This window comes from Phalacrocorax carbo, chromosome 1, assembly GCF_963921805.1.
Source record: "Phalacrocorax carbo chromosome 1, bPhaCar2.1, whole genome shotgun sequence".
Lineage (NCBI taxonomy): Eukaryota > Metazoa > Chordata > Aves > Suliformes > Phalacrocoracidae > Phalacrocorax > Phalacrocorax carbo.
In genome coordinates this window covers 80,433,604-80,452,768 of record NC_087513.1, presented here as the reverse complement: position 1 = coordinate 80,452,768, position 19,165 = coordinate 80,433,604, and the positions used below count along the sequence as shown (strand labels likewise).

Here is a 19,165-nt window from a genome sequence, read left to right as displayed (position 1 = left end):
ACTAAACATATTACATTAGCAAACATACACACTGCTAATGGTAATGGTAAAGCAAGTACCATCCACTGAGATGTAAAGAATGTGAGTTCCCTGCAGAATGAGTACACATACAGGCAGTTACTGGGGATGGTGAGGCACTGTAAATTCACATCTCAGCCTGCCTTCCAGTAAGACCTTCACATTGTGCTCAGGCCCTAAGCAAAATTGACTTAAATAGCTCAACCGCTCATAAAAGTGGAAAAATTTATGGAACAAACAAGGAGTAATCACTCCAGCCCTGTATTGGAAATATAGTTTAGTAGAGAAAAATGTGTCCAATTTCTACTGACATAGGCTTCTAAGTTACTTCAGTATTAGGGAGTGGCTTTTTTCCTGTGAATATTTTCTCCCAGCTCAGAATACATGTGGTTCTGTGCTTCATTCCTTGTGAAATAACACCCTAAAACTATGGCATTCCTTTGCAATTGACCACATAAACACAAAGAATAGACCCCACTCTACACAGTTTTCAAACTTGGCTCCTAATCCCACCATTTGCAGTGTGAGAGTGAAACAAGTTGTGTAACTGGATTTTAATAACCAGGTGTCATGAAGGCTAGGAAGGAAAATGAGGATCAAGATGCAAAGGCTTTTCCAAGCGTCACTTATTTATAGAGAGGAGGTAGATGTCTGCCATTCCAGCCCTCAAAACCCTGGGTAGTGCTGTCTCCTACATCTACAACCTCAGCTGAAAACTATTCTGGCTTCTTTATGTATAGAAGGTGTATATTGCTCATGTCAATAATATTCAAAATGAGGGGTATGCCAAAGGAGCATGCCTGTTCCATCTAACTACATGCAGTTAATTAAGATAATTAAACAAAGAATCAAGTTACCTCAGACAGTATCTATAGTCCTTCATGTCCACAGACTACCTCTACCAAGGTCCAGGTTGCCCTTTAGACTAACTTAATCTTGTCAATTAGACAAACTAATTCCATTCTCTCTAACCACCCTCTTTCATTTCTGTATACCATGAAGAAATTCTTTCTTATTATGTTCATGTTATTTATACTACCCTACTATTACCGGTTTCATTTTTGCTTTAAATACCATAGAAATAATACTTAGTTTGGGTTTATTCTCCACCTAATGAATGTTCCATTTTTTTTCTTCTTTATTTAGAAAAAGGGGTAGACAAAGGATACTACACTGTAGGAGCCAGACTGATCCGGCTAGAGGACAAGGTAAGTGCATGAAAGCTTTTTTTTTTCTTAGTAATGATATCTGATCTACAGATGTGCAAGATAGTATCTTGGCACGATTTACTTTAGAATTACAGGGCACCATAATAAAGAATAATATCCTAATTTTTGTAAGGGAGTTGATGAAGTATCATGTACATGTTGTTCAGCATTAACCATTTACCTGCCATACAGATTTGGTTCTGGATTTTAAGAGACTACTTTCATGTTGAAGCCAAATCACACACCTTGTAGATAAGTACTGTGAACTGACAAGGTGTTTGTCATACAAAAATTAGTGAGTTAAACATAAAGGCTAGTATCAGGAGGCTTTGTAAATAGCAACAGTTGATATCTCAGTTAATAATCTTGAGGTTCTTTAATGTTTACTGCATTTTTCCCCTCTGCAGTCATCTTTGCATCCATTCTGCCCCTCCCCTGCTGTCTTCTTTCCAAGAATATGTTCATCTTTGTTATTAATTAGAGTTGCTTAGAAGTACGCCTAAAGGCTAAAACTCAGTGAGGCTCTATTGTTTTAGACCTATTCCAAACATCCTCAAGAGGTTTTCCCACTCAAATGATTAAAAAAACCAGAAGTTTGCTTAAAACTAGGAATCTGTTTCTCTAATAGCTTTTTGGTCAGCTCTCTTACCTACCCCTAAAAACTGGTGTCCCTAGAACAGTGTGCTTTCTGTGAACGGTAGCAGCACAGTAGCTTTGGTATGTGGTATGATGTAACATTTGGGACAAAAGTCCATTTGCTTTTAACATATCTGTTGTCTATTCGTATCCTCTTTTTACCCAAATTTGTCATGCAAATTTTCTTTTCACTTTTTTTCTGGGGAAGTGAGGTGAGAAGGAAAGAGGAAGGAAACTGTCATTATTCTTAACAACTGTGCATCTTGCCAAAAAAACCCAAAATCAAACTAATACAATTCCTAATATCTAATGAGCATTGCTAGGACAACACTGGAAATATATGATGCTATGATGTCAAAGGACATATTTTCTTTGACTTTTAGCTCTATCAGACCATGTCAGAGAATCAGCCTCACAGATAAAGACAAACTATCTGAGTTAACTTTTAAAGTGGATTGGTTCCTTTTGCAGGCACAGTCATTCAAAGTGAAAATGGCTTTTGTTCAGATTACCTTAATTCACTTTGAAAGGGTTATATTGCTCTCCAGCCCCTGTATATTCTGTAAATTCACATCATTAGTTCATTCAGATTTTTGAATATGCATATATAGAGAAACCCACAATACAGACTTGAGAATTTAGCAATAAAAGTATCTGTAATAACAGATTATATTGCGTGAGAAATATTGCTAGCATCGTGAATACTCTGGAAGCAGTTGTTCATGGTCTCCCAACTGCTCTATATTTGTGAAGAAGAGAGTGTCACAAAGTTATTAATATGTCTGTCATTGGTTCATCTTTGGCACAATATGCCGTGGATTTGATAACTTTTTATTTCAAATCCTTAATTAGCGTACTGCAGAGGTAACTTGGTGTAAGAAGAGGAATGTTACAGGAGATGCCAGTGGATGCAGTAAATGCTGCAGTGAATGATTTCTGTTGCAGATATCTGCTTATGCTCTGCCTTTACAGCTTAAACCCACTAGAAAACTAGACTCTCTCTGATTCACAGAGGTTTTCATTTTCATCAATACTGCCGCAATGTAAATGCTTAGAGAGGATGAAGCCACGTGGTTTCGCCTTCTCATGTTAAATGTCTATTGTAAGCATGTGGTAACCAGCCTGTAGCAGGGATTCACAACAATGTTCTCGGGACAACAGTCATGCAAGTTAAAAAAACCCAATGGTATAGCCATTGTAACTTCATTTAAGCATAATCTAAATATAGTTGGCACAAGTGCAAGCCATTAGTGTGGGCAAGACCTAGCTGCTATTTTGTTTGAAGAGTTAAACTGTAGTGCTTTAACTGACCACATATTGTATGGGAACTGGTGATTTCTATCTCTCTACGTATTGTTCTGGAGAAAATACATAGAAGGGAATAAAAATATGTCAAGATATTTTCATTAGATGATTCTATAAAAGACATTCAATCATTGCAGCTTCCCTTTTGTTCTCAGACCAAACTACAAATGCAAACTAAAAAGCCAGAGCCTGATGAAACCCAGGGTATTTGTTCTTTCAGTACAAATTAACGTTCTTTTAAGTGTACAGGGCTTCAGTCTCATAGTCCTGCTAAGAAAGTAGACACAGTGCACAAATAGGGCAAACATTTGTTGTGTTGATTTGTTCGGGGTTTTGGTGGTATGGATTTGGTGGTTTGTTTTTAATTTTTATTTGCATCTTTTTGGCACATTAGGCTAAAATACATGTGTTTACATAGTGAAAACAAAGTTAAGCTTCCCAGATATCTCTATTTTAGTGGGACAATAGAAACGACCGCATCCTGCTGTCAAACAGCTTCCCCTAAACTATTTTCCCATGTCTCATGGGCTCTCCTGCTTTAACAGTTCACTGTGTAGTAGCTGCTATGTGCCCAATTGTGAAACAATATTGGAGTCAGGAAGGACAAGCTGGGTTTCAACCTCTGAGGAGAATAAATGAAGCAAGGGCATGTCTGACATCAGGCTCCAGCGGGTGGTGAAAAATGATCGCCCCCTTGGAACTAGAAAACCTTTGGGATCAGCCTCTTTCCCCTGGAGAAATTATTTTAACATTCAGTCGCCCAGTATAGTCATGGCAGCCCCCCAGCTGAGCGACACATCTGATAAAATGACACATTTTTGGACAAAGGCCAGTTGGTGTAGACTGATAAAAAAGCAATGTGGATTTGAACGTTTCATCTGCTTAAAAATCTGTATCAAGAAGCTATTAGTACACCTCTAGCCCAGACTGATCTTTCCTACCAGCATTTTCCAGTTCATTTTAGTTGTTTCTCTGAAAGTGAATCAGAATGTAATTCACCCATTCAGAGCTGTGCGTTGTCCTGCATAAAGCCATAATTATTCTTTTTATAAATTTAGAGAGAGAGAGAGAGAAGCATACATTTTGAGGGTTAGGATGAACTGCATTCCCTTGAGACTTTTGCTACTATTTGAGTTAAAATGTGGGATTTGCTGTGTCAAAGAGCATAGGCACAGATCTCTGAAGTGGTTGCTTAGTGATAGATAAAAGGTTTGAGGCAAAAATGTTTCAAAGATTCAAAGATAACAGTCTTCCATTCATGTGGCATGAGCAGCATTGTCTGCAGCCTCTCTTTTGTGACTATCCGGGCTCCATATGTAAGTTTAAGGTAACAAGGAAGAGGTAAGAACAAGTTTGTGTAGGATGAAGCACCATGCAAGTCCAACATAAAGCAGAGTTGAAATACACTTGTATCACTTTGCTTTTAAGCATTGCAAAGCTGACTAGAAAGGTATAAAATGCACAGTGGCAGTTTCCAGACAATATGTAAAACCCTTTTTGGCAACATCAGTGCTGTGTAAGGCTTCACTCCTTTCATTAATATGGCATGTTGCAGAGTGTAAGTTTACCCATAACAGTTTTCAACCTGTTTTTCCCCGAGTAGGGTATAAAAATCTTGTTTTGTTGTGGTCAGTGTAATAACGTAGTGTGGTTCTTTTCACAAAAACACTGAGATGTTTAGAGAAAGAATGGGGCTTATTTCCCAACACGTGATATGTGCCATTTGGCCGACCCTTACTTTAGTTTGACGGCAGGGTTTAATTTTAAGTTGTGGTATGTAGCCATTGACAGATTCTTTTGAAATGTATTAAGAGGGAGATTGGTTCCAAGATGATGTTCTAGAGCTGGTGTTAGTTTCTTTTCAAAATTGTAAACTAATGCTTCTTTATGATGAAATGAGTATTCTTTCTTTTTCTTTTCTTTTCAAAATTAGAAACAAAAACCGTGGTGTGCTATGTCAAACTGCATGGCAAACTATAAATAAAAACAGGAGAGAAAAGAATCTACAAATGAAAGGTTAGAAGGGACAGCTGTGTTGTCTTTGAAAAAGAAATCTATTAGGTATTTTTATAATTATATGGCAGTCTTCTTTATGTGGTATTTACAGTTATGATTTACGTTCATATTACCATAACTATTTCCATACTTATAGACAACATGTGATAATGCTGGGAGCCAAAAGCAACCATTTGGTAGCATTTAAAAAATGCAGAAACACTAAGGGAAAACAGGGCAGTAAAGCAGAACCCTTCTGAGCTTTATCCATCTGAGTAATGCAAGCCAGGACAAAAGTGTTGTCCAACATAAACAAACGTAGAGGTTGGATTGTGGTGGTAAACTCTCTCTTTACCAATTTAAACACTCATTTTAAAGTTGGGAGCTAAAAAGATGGGCTCGGAGAAGAGTGGTATTTCCCTACCATCTTATTCCTCCTGGATAACAATGGAGAGATGGATGTTAGTAAATCTGACTCCTGCTGTGATTACATCAGGAGTAATTAAATAGTAAATTATTTATCATGACAGTGCCTGCAAGCACCACCATAGTGAAGGCCCTGTCAGAATTTCCATTATAAAACCCTAATTTGCGGGTGGGGTGATGGGCATAACTGAACTGCATTAAAAAAAAACAAGGGAAAAAGCTGAAAATTGGTGCACAATGAGTCAGTTGCAAAATGAGCGCACTACATTTTTGAGGTTTCAAGAATATGTCTGAAATAAACCCAACAAATGCATTTGTTAACAAAAACATATTTTGGCGCTAAGGTGTTTGTGGGTTGTTTGCCCCCAGTTCCTTAAAGATTGAGTCATTCCATAATATAAAGCTTTTCAGAAGGCTTTTTGCAAATGGACGTTATGTGGATTTTCTTAGCTACTAAAACAGGATTATAATTCTTAAAAGTAGCTTTCCAAGTTGTGTGACCATTCCTTCTTGTAAATAGAAAATACATTTCATCCTGGCCCTCTGTGTTTTGCAAACATGCATGAACACTGCTCATTTTTGGAATACCTTTTCTCAACACCGATATGTGTGTGTCAATAATTAATATAGCTGATGTGACTTGTAGTTACTAGTATATCTCTTGTGAAGAAGGTGTATTCCTTGTTGCATGTGTTCTTGGAGCATGCCATGTCCAGTTCGAGGAGATGGACAGGAGGTTCACAGGGAGAGATGCTATGAATGTGTATTTGGTATGGGATGCCAGTAAACATAGGCAAAGCCTGATCTCATTTACTCCAGAACAGTCCAGCACAAATCCATTGATTCTGCACGATACCCACGAAGTAATTAAATTTTTATTTTTAAGCTGTTGCCTAATTAAAAAAAAAAACAAGTATGCTTGATGCTTCAAGCCAGATTGTGCTTCCATTTATGCCAATGGAGTTAGTCAGGATTTACGCAGGTGTAAATTGCAGCAAATTTCTTGCACGGCTTTAAACAAGATTCCAGCTCATGTCTTCACATCCTGCTCAACAGGAGTGAATTGACAGAGATGAGGTGAAAGCAGAAATAGAGACTTTAAAAGTTCAGAATTAATCTGAGTGAAATCATGTTTTTCATCTATTATGTTCAAATGAATCTTTGTGGTGTGCTGGGATTTAGGGTACCATAGAACTGAAGTTGTGCATGCGTTCTTGTACTGAAATGTCAACACATATTTTTAATCTGAAAACCAAGTATTGTTGATTTAACAGCTTAGATCTCAGCCACGCAGGTTTTCTACTTTGCTAGCTGACTTCTCAATGCAGAGAGGAACTATCACAGCCCAGACTTCTTTTGACTTTCTGCGATGGTTTTATGCCTCTCAGATAAACCTTGCTTAATACAGTTGAGAGGGAAAGGCTGGTTTTGAGCTGCCTGGTTGTCATGCTAATGTCTGAAGGATCAGGCAAAAAAAAGACCTAACTTGGATACGCCTTTCAAGCAAAAGAAAAGAAGAGATAGATCATATATTCTGAAGCATATCTGAAAGAAACCTGCCTGAATTCTTCCCTTATGGTTCTTGTTATGGAGCCTTATCATACGTGGTACTTGGTAGCACCCTCCTATTATTAAGGTTCTACACCACTTTCCATTATAGACCTCTATTTTCAGTTGCTTACATCTTTGCCAACCTTTAGCTATCTGGGCTGAAATTCTCCAAGGCAGATGTCTGCCTCAGGCTGAGATTTTTTGGAAAATTTATATGTCAGTGTGGGTCATCCTTTCTATATCACAGTAACCTGACCCACTGTGAAGATTCTCCCAAAAGTAAATATAAAAATGTTGATGGAAAACACTTGAGCTTCTTCTAAATTTGAGAAAGAAAGTTGGACAGAAATGGAATATTATCTGCCAGTCTTGAGACCCAGAGGCCTGATCCAAAACACAGTAAACTCAGCAGGAGGCTTTCACATGGATCAGGCCCTGATTTTTAATGGGTGAGGGAGCAAAGAGTTTCACATAGTGAATGTTTGCCAGGATGCAATTCACCACCATAAATCAAACGTTAAATAATTCCAAAGCCCAATAAATGAGCATGCAGATGGCAGTGTCTGCTCCCCAGTGATTGCACTGACTGTTGATTAGGATCCAGCTTGAAGAGTTTGATCTCATTTATAGCAGTCTCAAGGATTGCTGTGATTAGGCAATTGGTGCAATCTAGTTGCTTTTCTGCTCTCTTGGCAGAAACTCTTCTGGCGGAACCAAAACCACCCAGCAAACCCTGCCCATGACACCTTGGAGCATTTTGGGGTGAAGGGAGGGAGGGGCTCACAGCCGTGTGCTGCATAGCAGCCAGGAATCGGTTTGCAGCCAGCTTACCTTTAATAAGAAACAAGGAGAGTCGCTTGCAGAAGATGTTCTGCTTTACACTAACAGTCCTTGAGGCGAGCACACAGATTAACTGTGAACACCAAGGAAGATAGAAACAGTGCAGTGATTTAGGGCTCCTGGTAAATAATGGAGCCTTTGGGGAAGGGCATCTTTCACAGGCTGTTACAATGTTGCAAGTCTAACCCGTATTGATGCACCTGGGCTGTTTAACCTGCAGGGAAAAGGTCCTGGAAATAGCAGCGCTGACCAAAAAGGCTGTGCTTGAGGGAGCCTGTCTCTTCCTGTTCTCCACCAAAACCTTCTAAGCATCACAGCTGGTTTTAACTGAAAATGAGAAGGGGGTCATGAGCATAGAGATGTTGATTTCTTGTAAGTTTTAGAGAAAATAAGTGCCGGGGTAGGGGACAGGCACTCTGTTTATCCCCCTGCTCCCAGAAGAAAAGGCTGCAGTGTGAGTGTGGCTCTTCTCAGGTGCCAGTGAGTCCAGCCACAAATGTATAGGAAACAAAGCTCTGTTAGTTCTGTTGCTTATGATGCTGGGTGAAAAAGTGCATTTTTACCTCAAGTGTATTTTGGAGGTGTTGACAATATTTTTTTTTTAATAAAAAGTCAAATCCTCCCACAAGGAGCCTTGACCTGAACTTCCAAAGAACAGAAATCAAATCAGCTATAAGTATTTTGCTTCTACCTTCTATAATTTTTAATAGGTCATTCTAAATTAACAAAAAGTTCTAAATGATAAGTCATCCTGGACCCCAAAACAAAATGTGAAAATGGAGTATTTAAAGAATGCTTCTATCCTGAACAAATAAAAAATAATATATATATATATTATAAAGTAATTAAACCTGTCTCTTCTTTTGAACAGCTTTTTAAAAATTCTTATTCGGATTTTTAAAAATTGATATCTTCTGATGGAAATAAATTTTATTTGAACAGCTTTTATTGCCTTCAGTTGTTGCAGATGTTAAACAATTTAATCTAGGAAGCTATATTCAAAAATAGATTTTGTAGCTGTTCTTAGTTGGTTATTGCTGTATGCTGCAAGTGCTGCCCTTCCTACAGAGAAGTTGAGAATTTTCCTTTGGAATGTTTCTCCATCTGAAAATGACAATTTGTTTCCAATGGAACATTTTTTGGAAAGGTGTCACACTCTGTGGAACTGTATTTTAAATTGTATACTGAAAGAAAGTATTTCCAATTTTCCACTTCAGAGCGACTTTACGAAAATCAGAATTGGGGTGAAATACACTGATTTTTCTGAGAATTTCCATTGAACTGATATATTTCTAATTAATATGTTTAAAATTTTCATTATTTCATTCTGTTTCTGAATGAAAGAGATTCCAGCATCACAAAGAATTCACAGAGAACACAGAGAAATTTTCCTATAGTAAAATGAGTAATTTTCCTTCTCCTTCCTTCAGAATTACTGTGGTTATTTCACCTACCACATTTTTTCACGTCAGTAGTTTAAAGGGCAGTTTTAATATTATTTGAATGTCATGTAATATTGGCCTCCAGTTCCTCTTGATCAGGGGAAGTACACTGGAAAACCCCGGATTTATATGATTCAAATGATTACTGGACTAGCAGTTGGATTTGTTTCATGCAAGAACTGTGATGCTGAGTCAGAGCAAACATCTGTTCAGCCCTGGAGCTGTTCTGTTGCTGCCGATGGCCAGTATTGGATGCTAAGGGATGGACTAGAAGAATACATTGAGTCTAGATTGCTATAACTTGTCTCTGGGTGTTTGCAATGGATTATCGATAATAAGCAGCATGAAGAATGCTGCTGTACAAGGCAAGTTACAGAATGACACTCTGTAGAAGAAAAATAAAAGAAAAACCCCACCAAGATACACTGGAGTACTGTGGCAACCTGCTCTGACATGTTGGCTGTATATGGGGAAGAAAATTTTCACTGAACAGTAAATTCATATACAGAACTTCATATAAAGTCTTATGAGGTACAGGAGAGAGATATAAAATGTCAATAGACATGTCAATAGACGGTTTGAGCGAGAAATACTTTTCTCCCTATATTTACCACCAGATTGCTATTTGCCGCACATAGCTTTAAATTTTATGTAGCAGGAAAAGTGTGAGCAGATCAGTAATACATACACACTTCTACAATGTAATTACTTTTCTTACTAGTAAATAATGTTGATAAATCATATTCATATTTTTCTTGTTTAGAAGTTTGGTTGTGATTTCAGTACTGGTGTTTTTTAGTAAAACACATGTAAGTCAGTGTGTGTGTTACACCCTGCAGTCCTCCGAGACCAGGAGAAGCGGTCTGGGTTCTGAGTCTGAGGAGGTGCAGTGGTATAGAGTACCTCAGAGCTCTTCTGGACACGCAGGCACAGTTCATTACAAGCTTGATCCTCGACTGCATTTTTATGCAATGTCAGAATACCATTAAATAATACTACATAGCTAAGCAATTTATCTAGGGATTTACTCATGGTCTTGTAATTGAAGAACGGTGCTTCTTTTATTATCAGCAAGTGTTTTTCTGCTGGTTAAACTGGCTTTGTGTGGTACGGCTATGACTGTGAATAGACTGAAAGAAAGGAAGCATGATCTGTTGGCTCACACACTGAGCTCCGGCTTCAGAAACCCGGGGTGTTCTGCCAGAGAACCTCAGCGCAAATGCAAACAAGGCATAGTCCCCCCCTCTGTAAAAAAATATTTTGCTACTTCAGTTACTATAAGGTACTCGGATACTATCATACAAAGAGATGTATAAATACCTTACCTAGAAATATATCACTCAGCATCTAGAGGTATTCCTCACGGTCTCAAATGCAGCTTCTTTAAGAGTCTATTGCCCTTCTGTGTTCTAGGCAATCCTAAACATCTCTCCTTTAATCCTTCTTTGAACTTAAAATGCTTGTCTCTGCCCATGAAGTAAACTATCTGCTATTGCATTAGGCCATAGCTGGTGTTCTCAATTCCATAGTTGTGGTGCGATAAAATATCTTAAGATCGTAGGATAGTTCAGCTTGGAGGGGACCTCAGGAGGTTATTTAGTCACTGCAGCACCCCACCATCTCTACTCTGGGTCTAGCACACTTCTCTAGTAGTATCATGTAGCTTGTAGATGAAGAAATAATAACTAAAAATGTGCTGGCAGGCTTTGCTCATGTTTAAGGGGCATCATTAAGTACCAAATTGGCAGTTCTGTGTTTATTTGAGACCTGCAGCCCACAGTTAAAAGTGCACATATGGAACATGGCAGTGTCTTGTGCCTCAGTGTTTTTAAAACCTGATGACTAGAAGTACTGAAAATTCTGTCATATTTTCTCTTCTGAAAAATGCTAACAAAATTAGGAGGCTATAACTGACATAAAAAGGATTGGGTCTTTTTCAAGAGGTGAAATATACAATAATGGCATGTAAAGCAATTTTAACAAGTACAGAAAGTGGCCAAAACAGTGTCATTTAAAATGTGGGCTAGTACAGAGCCATGCTGTCTGCTGCCAGGTCAGGTTAAATGTCTGATCACATCATCATCTGGATTCAGGATCTGGCTCATACAGCTTCCCTGCCTCTTCAAGAGTAGAAACTGCGATAATAACACAGGTCGTCTACTTTTCTGTGTGTTTCCTAAGGCTTCGGTATCTGGAGACACGCAGTTATGTGAGAATTCTTAAAATTGCTAATTTCTAGCCCTCACTGTGGAGATACACATGAAAAGCAGGAATCCTCATGCCTCAAAACTCAAAGGAGAGATAAGAGGAACATAAAATATATAATGTGCATTTAAAATATCAGGCTTTTTAAGACAGTCTAGTTGTACGGATTGTAAATAGCTGTAGCAGACACTGACATATATTGCTACACACCGTCCAGGGGAGGCAGAAAAGCCAGCTGAAAGGCCAAGTAAATGCTTACTACTAGAGCACTCTGGCCCCTCTGTCACCGTAAGTACATTGCCAGCTGCACTGCGGTTTGGAAGTCTAACATTAGTTCAGGTATCATTCAAGCAGCAGGCACTGCCATGAAGACATACCCTAGGAGGCAGCAGAAGCCCATGTTCTTTCGTAGCAACTCAAAACACATCAACTGTCTTTAAATTTCCTACTTTGTCTTCCCATGAGCTGCCTATTAATGTTAGTTTTGTTACTGATTTTCAAGGTGATTAGCGGCTGCAGCCTTTACATGCTTTGCACAACTTGTCGCTGTTTGTATCTGAAGAGTTTCTGAAGCCACAAGCAGCAAGTCTTCTTGCCTGTGAAAGGCTAAACCTGTAACCTATAACAAGATTTAGTGGGTGCCAAGCAAAGAGCATTAACATCTTTGGCAGTGTTCAGTTTGCCTCAGTATTTGCAATCAAACAGAAGAAATAGCTGTTTCCTCTGCTTTTGTTTAAAAAATCTGTAGTACCATAGAAGGAGGATGGTCCTTGATAAGTACCCAGAAACTGAAGCACAGCAGTCTTTCCGCAGCACCACCACACATACCTAAAATTAGTTTGGGCAAGCCACTGAGAAACCTTTTTCTGAAGGGCAGAAGGAGTATATCCAAAGAGTATGCTCATCATAAAGCCAAATTTATGATTACCATATAAACAGGATATCCATTTTCAGAAATGAATGGCTAGGTAGACAAGACCACACTAATGCCCTGAGGATATGCATTTCGCCCCCCCCCCCGCCCCCCCCCCCCCCCCCCCGCCTTAGCTCTGACCTGTCCATTCAGCCTCATCATTAAAGTAGTACAGTGGGCAACTGCTCCAGGGTAACAGGGTGTGTGAAGTGCGGGGACGGGCAATTTTGAGGCTGGGGAGATGGCTGGAAGATGAGGTCTGGGCAGGAACATGAGGTTGGGGAAATGGTAGTTTGACAGAGAAGGATGGAAGCGAAACATGGAGTCACTCTTGCTGGATTTAGAAACTGCAAACAAATTAGATTTTCCTAGAGAATTTTGGAGCCTGACCTCCAAATCATGCTTCAGGCCAGATTCCGTTTGAGCCTGGTCCTGCAGTCTTGCATGACTCTACCTTAATCAGCATTTTTATGGGTGTGGTTATTTTATCTGTTAATTGGGTGTGCAGTTGTACAGATGTGTATACATAGATATATATAGCTCTGATCTATATTTTCAGGTTTTGCCTCTACATCTTTTTTTCTGATTATCTTTTACATTTTTTTGCATTTCAGCCTCCATTTTTTAGAGTCTAAAAAGCACCTTCAGCTCTCTGTGAATACTGAATATTGTTACTGACTGGAGCTTTTGCTAGGTGCTCCCAGCTCTCCTTCTGTAGCATGTTCTGAGCTCACTATCCACAGGAAAAAAACAAAACAGTGTTTCCGATGTTAGGAGCAACATTTATTTCCAGCCCCAGCTACAGAGTAAACTGTAAGGAATGCTACAAGTGGGTCAGGTCCTGGAGTTGCAAAGCAGTTTTACCCTGAGTTGGGATTGCAGAAATAGGCTTCTGATCCGGTGGTAAAACATATCTGCTTGGGGGGTAAGATACTGAATGGTGACAGGAACTGCTATAAAGCTAACACAACCTTAGTATGTAGGGAATAGAGTACTCTATATGCTGCTGTGTGTTTTCCTTCTTTGGCTCGGAAGGCAAAAATAAACTGCTTGTATTTGGAAGGTAATTTTCAATTCCCAAAATATCTTTTCTGCATTTACTTAATTTTGCTAGATGGTTGGGCAGTCTGACCATAGCTCAGGCTGACGGGAGTAATGGTTATGTCATTCAGCAGAAAACTCCCTTGTGTGAGCAGAATTTTGTTTCATTTTATTTTCCTTTTCTCCTCTCTCCTTCCCCTCCAAGGCTACACATACAGAGGGAGGTCACAAAATAGAAGCAAGCTGTAGCCAGCAAAGTTCAGATTTTGAAATAAAAAAACTCTTATGAATACTTATTAGAATTTCTTGCTAATGAGGTCATTTATGTCAGGGCAGGAAATGTACAAAATAGCACAGGATAGAAAAATCTAGACACTGTAAAACACGCCAACAAATTTGGCATACGCATTACTCCCTTAATATGCCCCCAATGTAATCTATAGATCCCACAAGTGACCACATTCTGTTTATGTATGTAAAAACTCCTATATATGTAACACTCATAAGAGTAGCAATTTTACTAGTGGGAAAAGATTATTGTGGTCTTTTTATATAGCATATAGGTTTACTTAGAATGAGTCCTCGTAGAAGAATGCAGAACCATGAAAAACTGTTAAAATGTCATGATTATATTAATTTCGTATTTAAAGGAATACTTCACTTTAAGTTATGGCTCCAAAATTACACTGCTCATTCATGATTTTTTTAATGTATAATTGGCTGCCTCCAAAAATGTCACAGTAGGAGGAAAAAAAAGTTCATTTTCCTTGGCGTATGTGCTGTTTCTATTCCTGTGTTCATTTGGCTTGGCTCGGGTAATGAAATGCTGCAGTCTGAAATAACTTTTTATATGTTGACATGTGCATTTAACTAGAATAAGCAGGAGAGTGGACCAAGCTGGATTCAGCAATGAACAAAATAGATCTTGTATTGCACCTTTTAATATATCAGCCTACATTTATGATTCTTTTTCATTTCTTCGTTTTAACGGTGTACATGCACCTCCTAGCTGTGCACAGCCCCAGCACAAAGACGTGAAGGATGCTAGGCAGCAAGTTAAGATTAATGAGGGGAGGAGGGGAGGGTAAGAAGAAAGGAAGGAAACTGAGGGACACAATTTTATCTCTTGAAGATAAAGTTGAGAGGGGATTACTATTGATCTGTTGAAATGTTTTTAGCCGAAAAAGCCTGTTGTTTTCCAGACCAAATAGATCTTTGCTCTTTTGTTGACTGTCCCTTGGTCTGGGCTAGGGAGGGACCTCTCAAGTCTCACATATGTTGAGCTGGACTCTTGAAACTTCACCTCAAGTTCCCCCCTAACCTGGCCTGAGTCTTGTCCATTTATGGGACTGTGTTGAGGCTTCTGCCGAGCTCTAGACCTGCCGGTCTGATCTCTAAATCACTGACCGCTGACATCAGTATTTGACATCAAGCAGCAGGAGAAAGGTCCTAGTTCTGCACTGCAGCTGCCATACTGGGCAGCAATTTTCCCCCCATGTCATATCTGCTCCCTGTTTCATCCCCAGCACATAGCTTGGCCAGGAGGCACCTGCAGGTAGCCAGAACTCACCAGCACAGCTTCGAAATAGGGATGATGCTGGTGTTCAAAAGCACACATCTGATGTCTTCCCATGGCCAGCATCCATGAGTGTTGGATGTGGGCAGATGACACCTTTCCTGCAAAGCCTTCTGCTCTGGGGCTGCAGGTACAGGGTGAAAAATAGTTTACCAGGTCATTGCACATCTCCTCCTCGTGGGATTAACCTTATGGGTTGTCCCACAGTCTGATTTGTGGTTACATGAGAGCATCTAGACCTCAAGCAGAGAAAATCCTGAATGTTCACAGGGGTTTAGCAGAAGTGCTCAAAGGCAAGGAGTCAAACAAGAAGAATCCCAATGAAATTTTGTAGGCAGTCCCATAATGCTGAATGCCTGGTCTCATACTTTGCTTTCTGTATTTTCACTGGTCATTATTTCTGGAGGGAAAACCAGTTCTTCTATACCCACCTGCTTACACTTTACGTGGCACTGACAAATAACCACAGAAGAGCAGATAGCTGTGCAGTGTGAGAAGTGTGACTGGGAAGTGCACGTTAAAGATTAGCAGTGGGTAGTTCTGTGCTTGTTTTGCAAACTAGGCAAAAGACACCTTATTCGGTTATAAACAGGAAACATGGGCCAAGTTTGTAGAGGTTCATGCGCAGGGCCACTCCCTAGAGGAGCTAAGGCTTGATGTACTTGTCAAGCTGAAAATCATGACACACCCCATGATCTGCACATTGTTGGGACCTGCTTCTAACCACATCGCAGCAAGGCTTTCTAGTTTTTGTATATTAAAATTTTGTGTACAAAGAACTAGAGGTCAGTGAAAAAAAAAGCCAAAATCCAGGTCAAAAACAAAGCATAAAGGAAACTTAAAACTGTGTTGTTTGAAATCTACTGCACTGGTCTAACAGCCTGTGATAGACGTACTGAAGGGGCTGGGGTTTGTGGGCTTTTTGTACTATTCTGTCGCTCTTATGCATCTGCAGCATAATCACAATAGAGTTGGAATAAAGCAAACATGAGGTAAGAGGGAAATCATAGAATTCAGCATCCACTTTACAGGTACTTTCTTTCTGGTCCAGCTTTCTTTAGATATAATCTTTTAGGTATATAATATTGAGGACTGTACAGAGACCAGATTTGGTATTTTAAAAAGAAATTTTTTACATGTCGTACGGGTGCCATTCAAATTATTTTCCTTTGTTTCTTTTCTCCATGTTCAACCTTCTTGCTTTCATAAAGAATTCTAAGTAGAATTTTACTGAATGTATCTGTGAAAGTTACTATTCATCTGAAAACTAAGAATCTCAACCTGCATGGCTTACATGCATGAGATACCTACAGTGAAATCTTGGAATGAACACATAAGCATTCACAACAATTGCTAGTCTGGTACTGTGGAATAGCATTTATACAAAGTAATACAGATTTTATGGGGGGATACTGTAATGCAGAATAGGGCAGTAGAGGAAGTGAACTAATTAATTATATGTAGATTAAAAGAATCATAAACGGATTGACCTTATATTTGTAGTTTCAGTGAGTTCATGTTTGGAAACATAGTTTCTACGTGACGTCTGTTGATCTCACAAATGATGGTTTCTGTGTTTAAATCTCAAGGACATATTTGTGTTTGTGCCACAGTTACTACTTTTAACTTTTTCTTCACTGGGAATAAAAATTAAAATATAAGCTGTTTTCCATTTTTTTTGTTGTTGTTTTTGTTTGTTGGGGTTTTTTTTAAGCTAAGTTTTCATCTGTCCTGTAGTGGAGGACAAATATCTCATCACCAACATAAGCTATCTTTTAAAATAGCTTTACAGTTTACAGCAAAACAGATTTTGGCTTCTATGTCATTTGGGAGAAGTGTTCAAGTGTGGCATTTATTAGCATTTAAATATTACATATATTTACATATATGTAAATTTTACATATTTGTCTGCACACAGGAGTTTTACCTTTAAACCCTCCCCACCCTCCAGCCCCAAACCATTAATGAAGTTTTTGTTCTTGAAATAGCAGTTCTGTCGGAATACCTAATTGCTGGGTTTCTGTTGTCGTTCCTGCCTCAGTACATTGGTCAAAAAAAAAAAAAAATGTAAAGAGCTGTCCATGCCTCTGTATGTTCAATAGGTACCTGTGTTCCCCCTCTGGTAGTCTCACAGCCTTCACCGTCCTGTGGCTGAGGAACCCGGTTCCCTGTTTCAGCCACGTTGCGTTTAGACCTCTCCATTACAAGCAGCAGAGACTCAATTGATGGGGACCGTAAAATGACTGCATTTGTTTTAGAGCTGAATGATTTATTTATTTATTTATTTTATATTTATTTATTACCAGTGTCAAAGAAAAGACTGTACTTAGGGCCTTTTCATCTTCTCCCAAGCGTTGCCTCCACACTTTGCTGGCCCTGCAAAGAAATATTTCCCCCCCTCTAAGTGCACTTGCCGATTGGAACTAAACTGCTCTGCTACTGGTACAATGTCATAATATTTCATAGGTCATTTATAAATATTATTGCCAGGGCAAATAAATTTCTCTAGGGTACTTAGACTACCTCTAATAAATAGTTTATTTAAGCTTGTGAGAATGGTGACATTTCACTTTGAATATCTTTGGCCTCTTAAAAACTGTTAGTGCAGAGAGGAAAAAAAAGGAAAAATAAACTGGAAAAATATGCAGCAGATCTTTTGATTTTTTTTCCCCCTACCTTTTGGCTTGCTTAAATGGGCCCCCTTGTCAGACTGCATGTCTCTGTGTGAAGCTGGTTTGTTTAATGCATATTATTTAACATGTCATTTAGTATATCATGCCCTCTTTTTTTCTCTTCCATAGCCGCATATAGCTGAAATAGCGCTTGCGCAGGTTGACTGTAATATCAATGGTGGTAATTAAATACCCCTTTCGCCACTTTCCATTTGGGAATAAAAACTATGGATGCGGTAGTGGCATTTTGCTTCTTCACTTTTTTTTGTTTTGGGTTTGGTTTAGATTTATCATTATTATTTGTCTTGCTTTTCAGTTAAAAATGTTGGTGTTCATTTGGATTTCTTTAACAGTGACATGGAGACAGAGACCAGAAGGAGGAAAGGATTTTCTAGCATCCTTTTAACAATGTTAAACTTTTGTGACAAATGCTAAAGAATAGGGGCACTGTACATATCTCTCAGAAAACATGCAACGAACTAACCGTGACTGGCGGGGGCACGTGGCTGCCAGCGCTGCATTTTGGACAATAAACAATGGTTTCTTGGTTGGATTTTTGTGATGGGGGTTGTTGGGGTGTTTTCTGACAGCTCAGCAAAGGTGTTAACTCTCAGCTCTTCTCACACAACAACTGAATTCATGTCAAGAATAAATGCCAAAATATTCTTTCATGTGCTTGCCATAAGATGTGTCATTTTGTGAAGGCTCAGAAGGATACATAAGGCAGATGACTTTATTTGAGCATGTGTGGGAACATTATATTTCTATTGCAATCATCCAGTATGGAAAAAACCCTAATGTTCCGATGAAAATCTCCAGTGATTTTGGAAAAAAATCCCATTTAAAAATGACAGTCTCTGCAACTCTAAAGATGGTTAATACCTCTTCTAGCAGATGAATTCACACCAATGTCTGCCAGATGACAAGCTATGGCCAGGCACTCTCCAGAAACTCTGGGAACAGGCAGGGAAACCACAGCAAACTCCAAACAGATACAGGAGGGGAAGCATTTTAAACGAAAGGAGTCAGCTGGAACTTGGTCAAAGACTTCTGGTATAAAGAGCCTGGAAAATTTTGTACATACCTCAACCAAATCCCACATAAAACTAGAAGGAAGGGAAACAAGCCTCCCATGTGCTCTTTAGATGACAAATGACGGGGTTTCCAAGAGCAAAGCAGGAAATTCTCTGCACTTACTTACAAGTTTATGGCAACACAGGTGTACTCTCCTGCAGAATTTGACTTGCACACAATTTTGTCATTTAAAGAGATTGGGAGGAGAGGATAGCTCTTCTGACTCAGAGTTCTTCATTATGATGCTTGTGCTAAAAGATAGA

At 39.0% G+C, this 19,165-nt stretch overlaps 1 protein-coding gene across 3 annotated transcripts in view; it reads left to right on the top strand.

The window, feature by feature from the left end:
* The window catches only part of LOC104044040 (potassium voltage-gated channel subfamily KQT member 1), a 437,069-nt gene that overhangs the window by 233,195 nt on the left and 184,709 nt on the right, over positions 1-19,165 (top strand). For all 3 annotated transcript variants that reach the window (XM_064461907.1, XM_064461924.1, XM_064461916.1), the window contains exon 6: positions 1,165-1,226. In XM_064461907.1, coding sequence (XP_064317977.1) covers positions 1,165-1,226 — 62 coding nt within the window. The remainder of the gene's footprint in view (positions 1-1,164; positions 1,227-19,165) is intronic.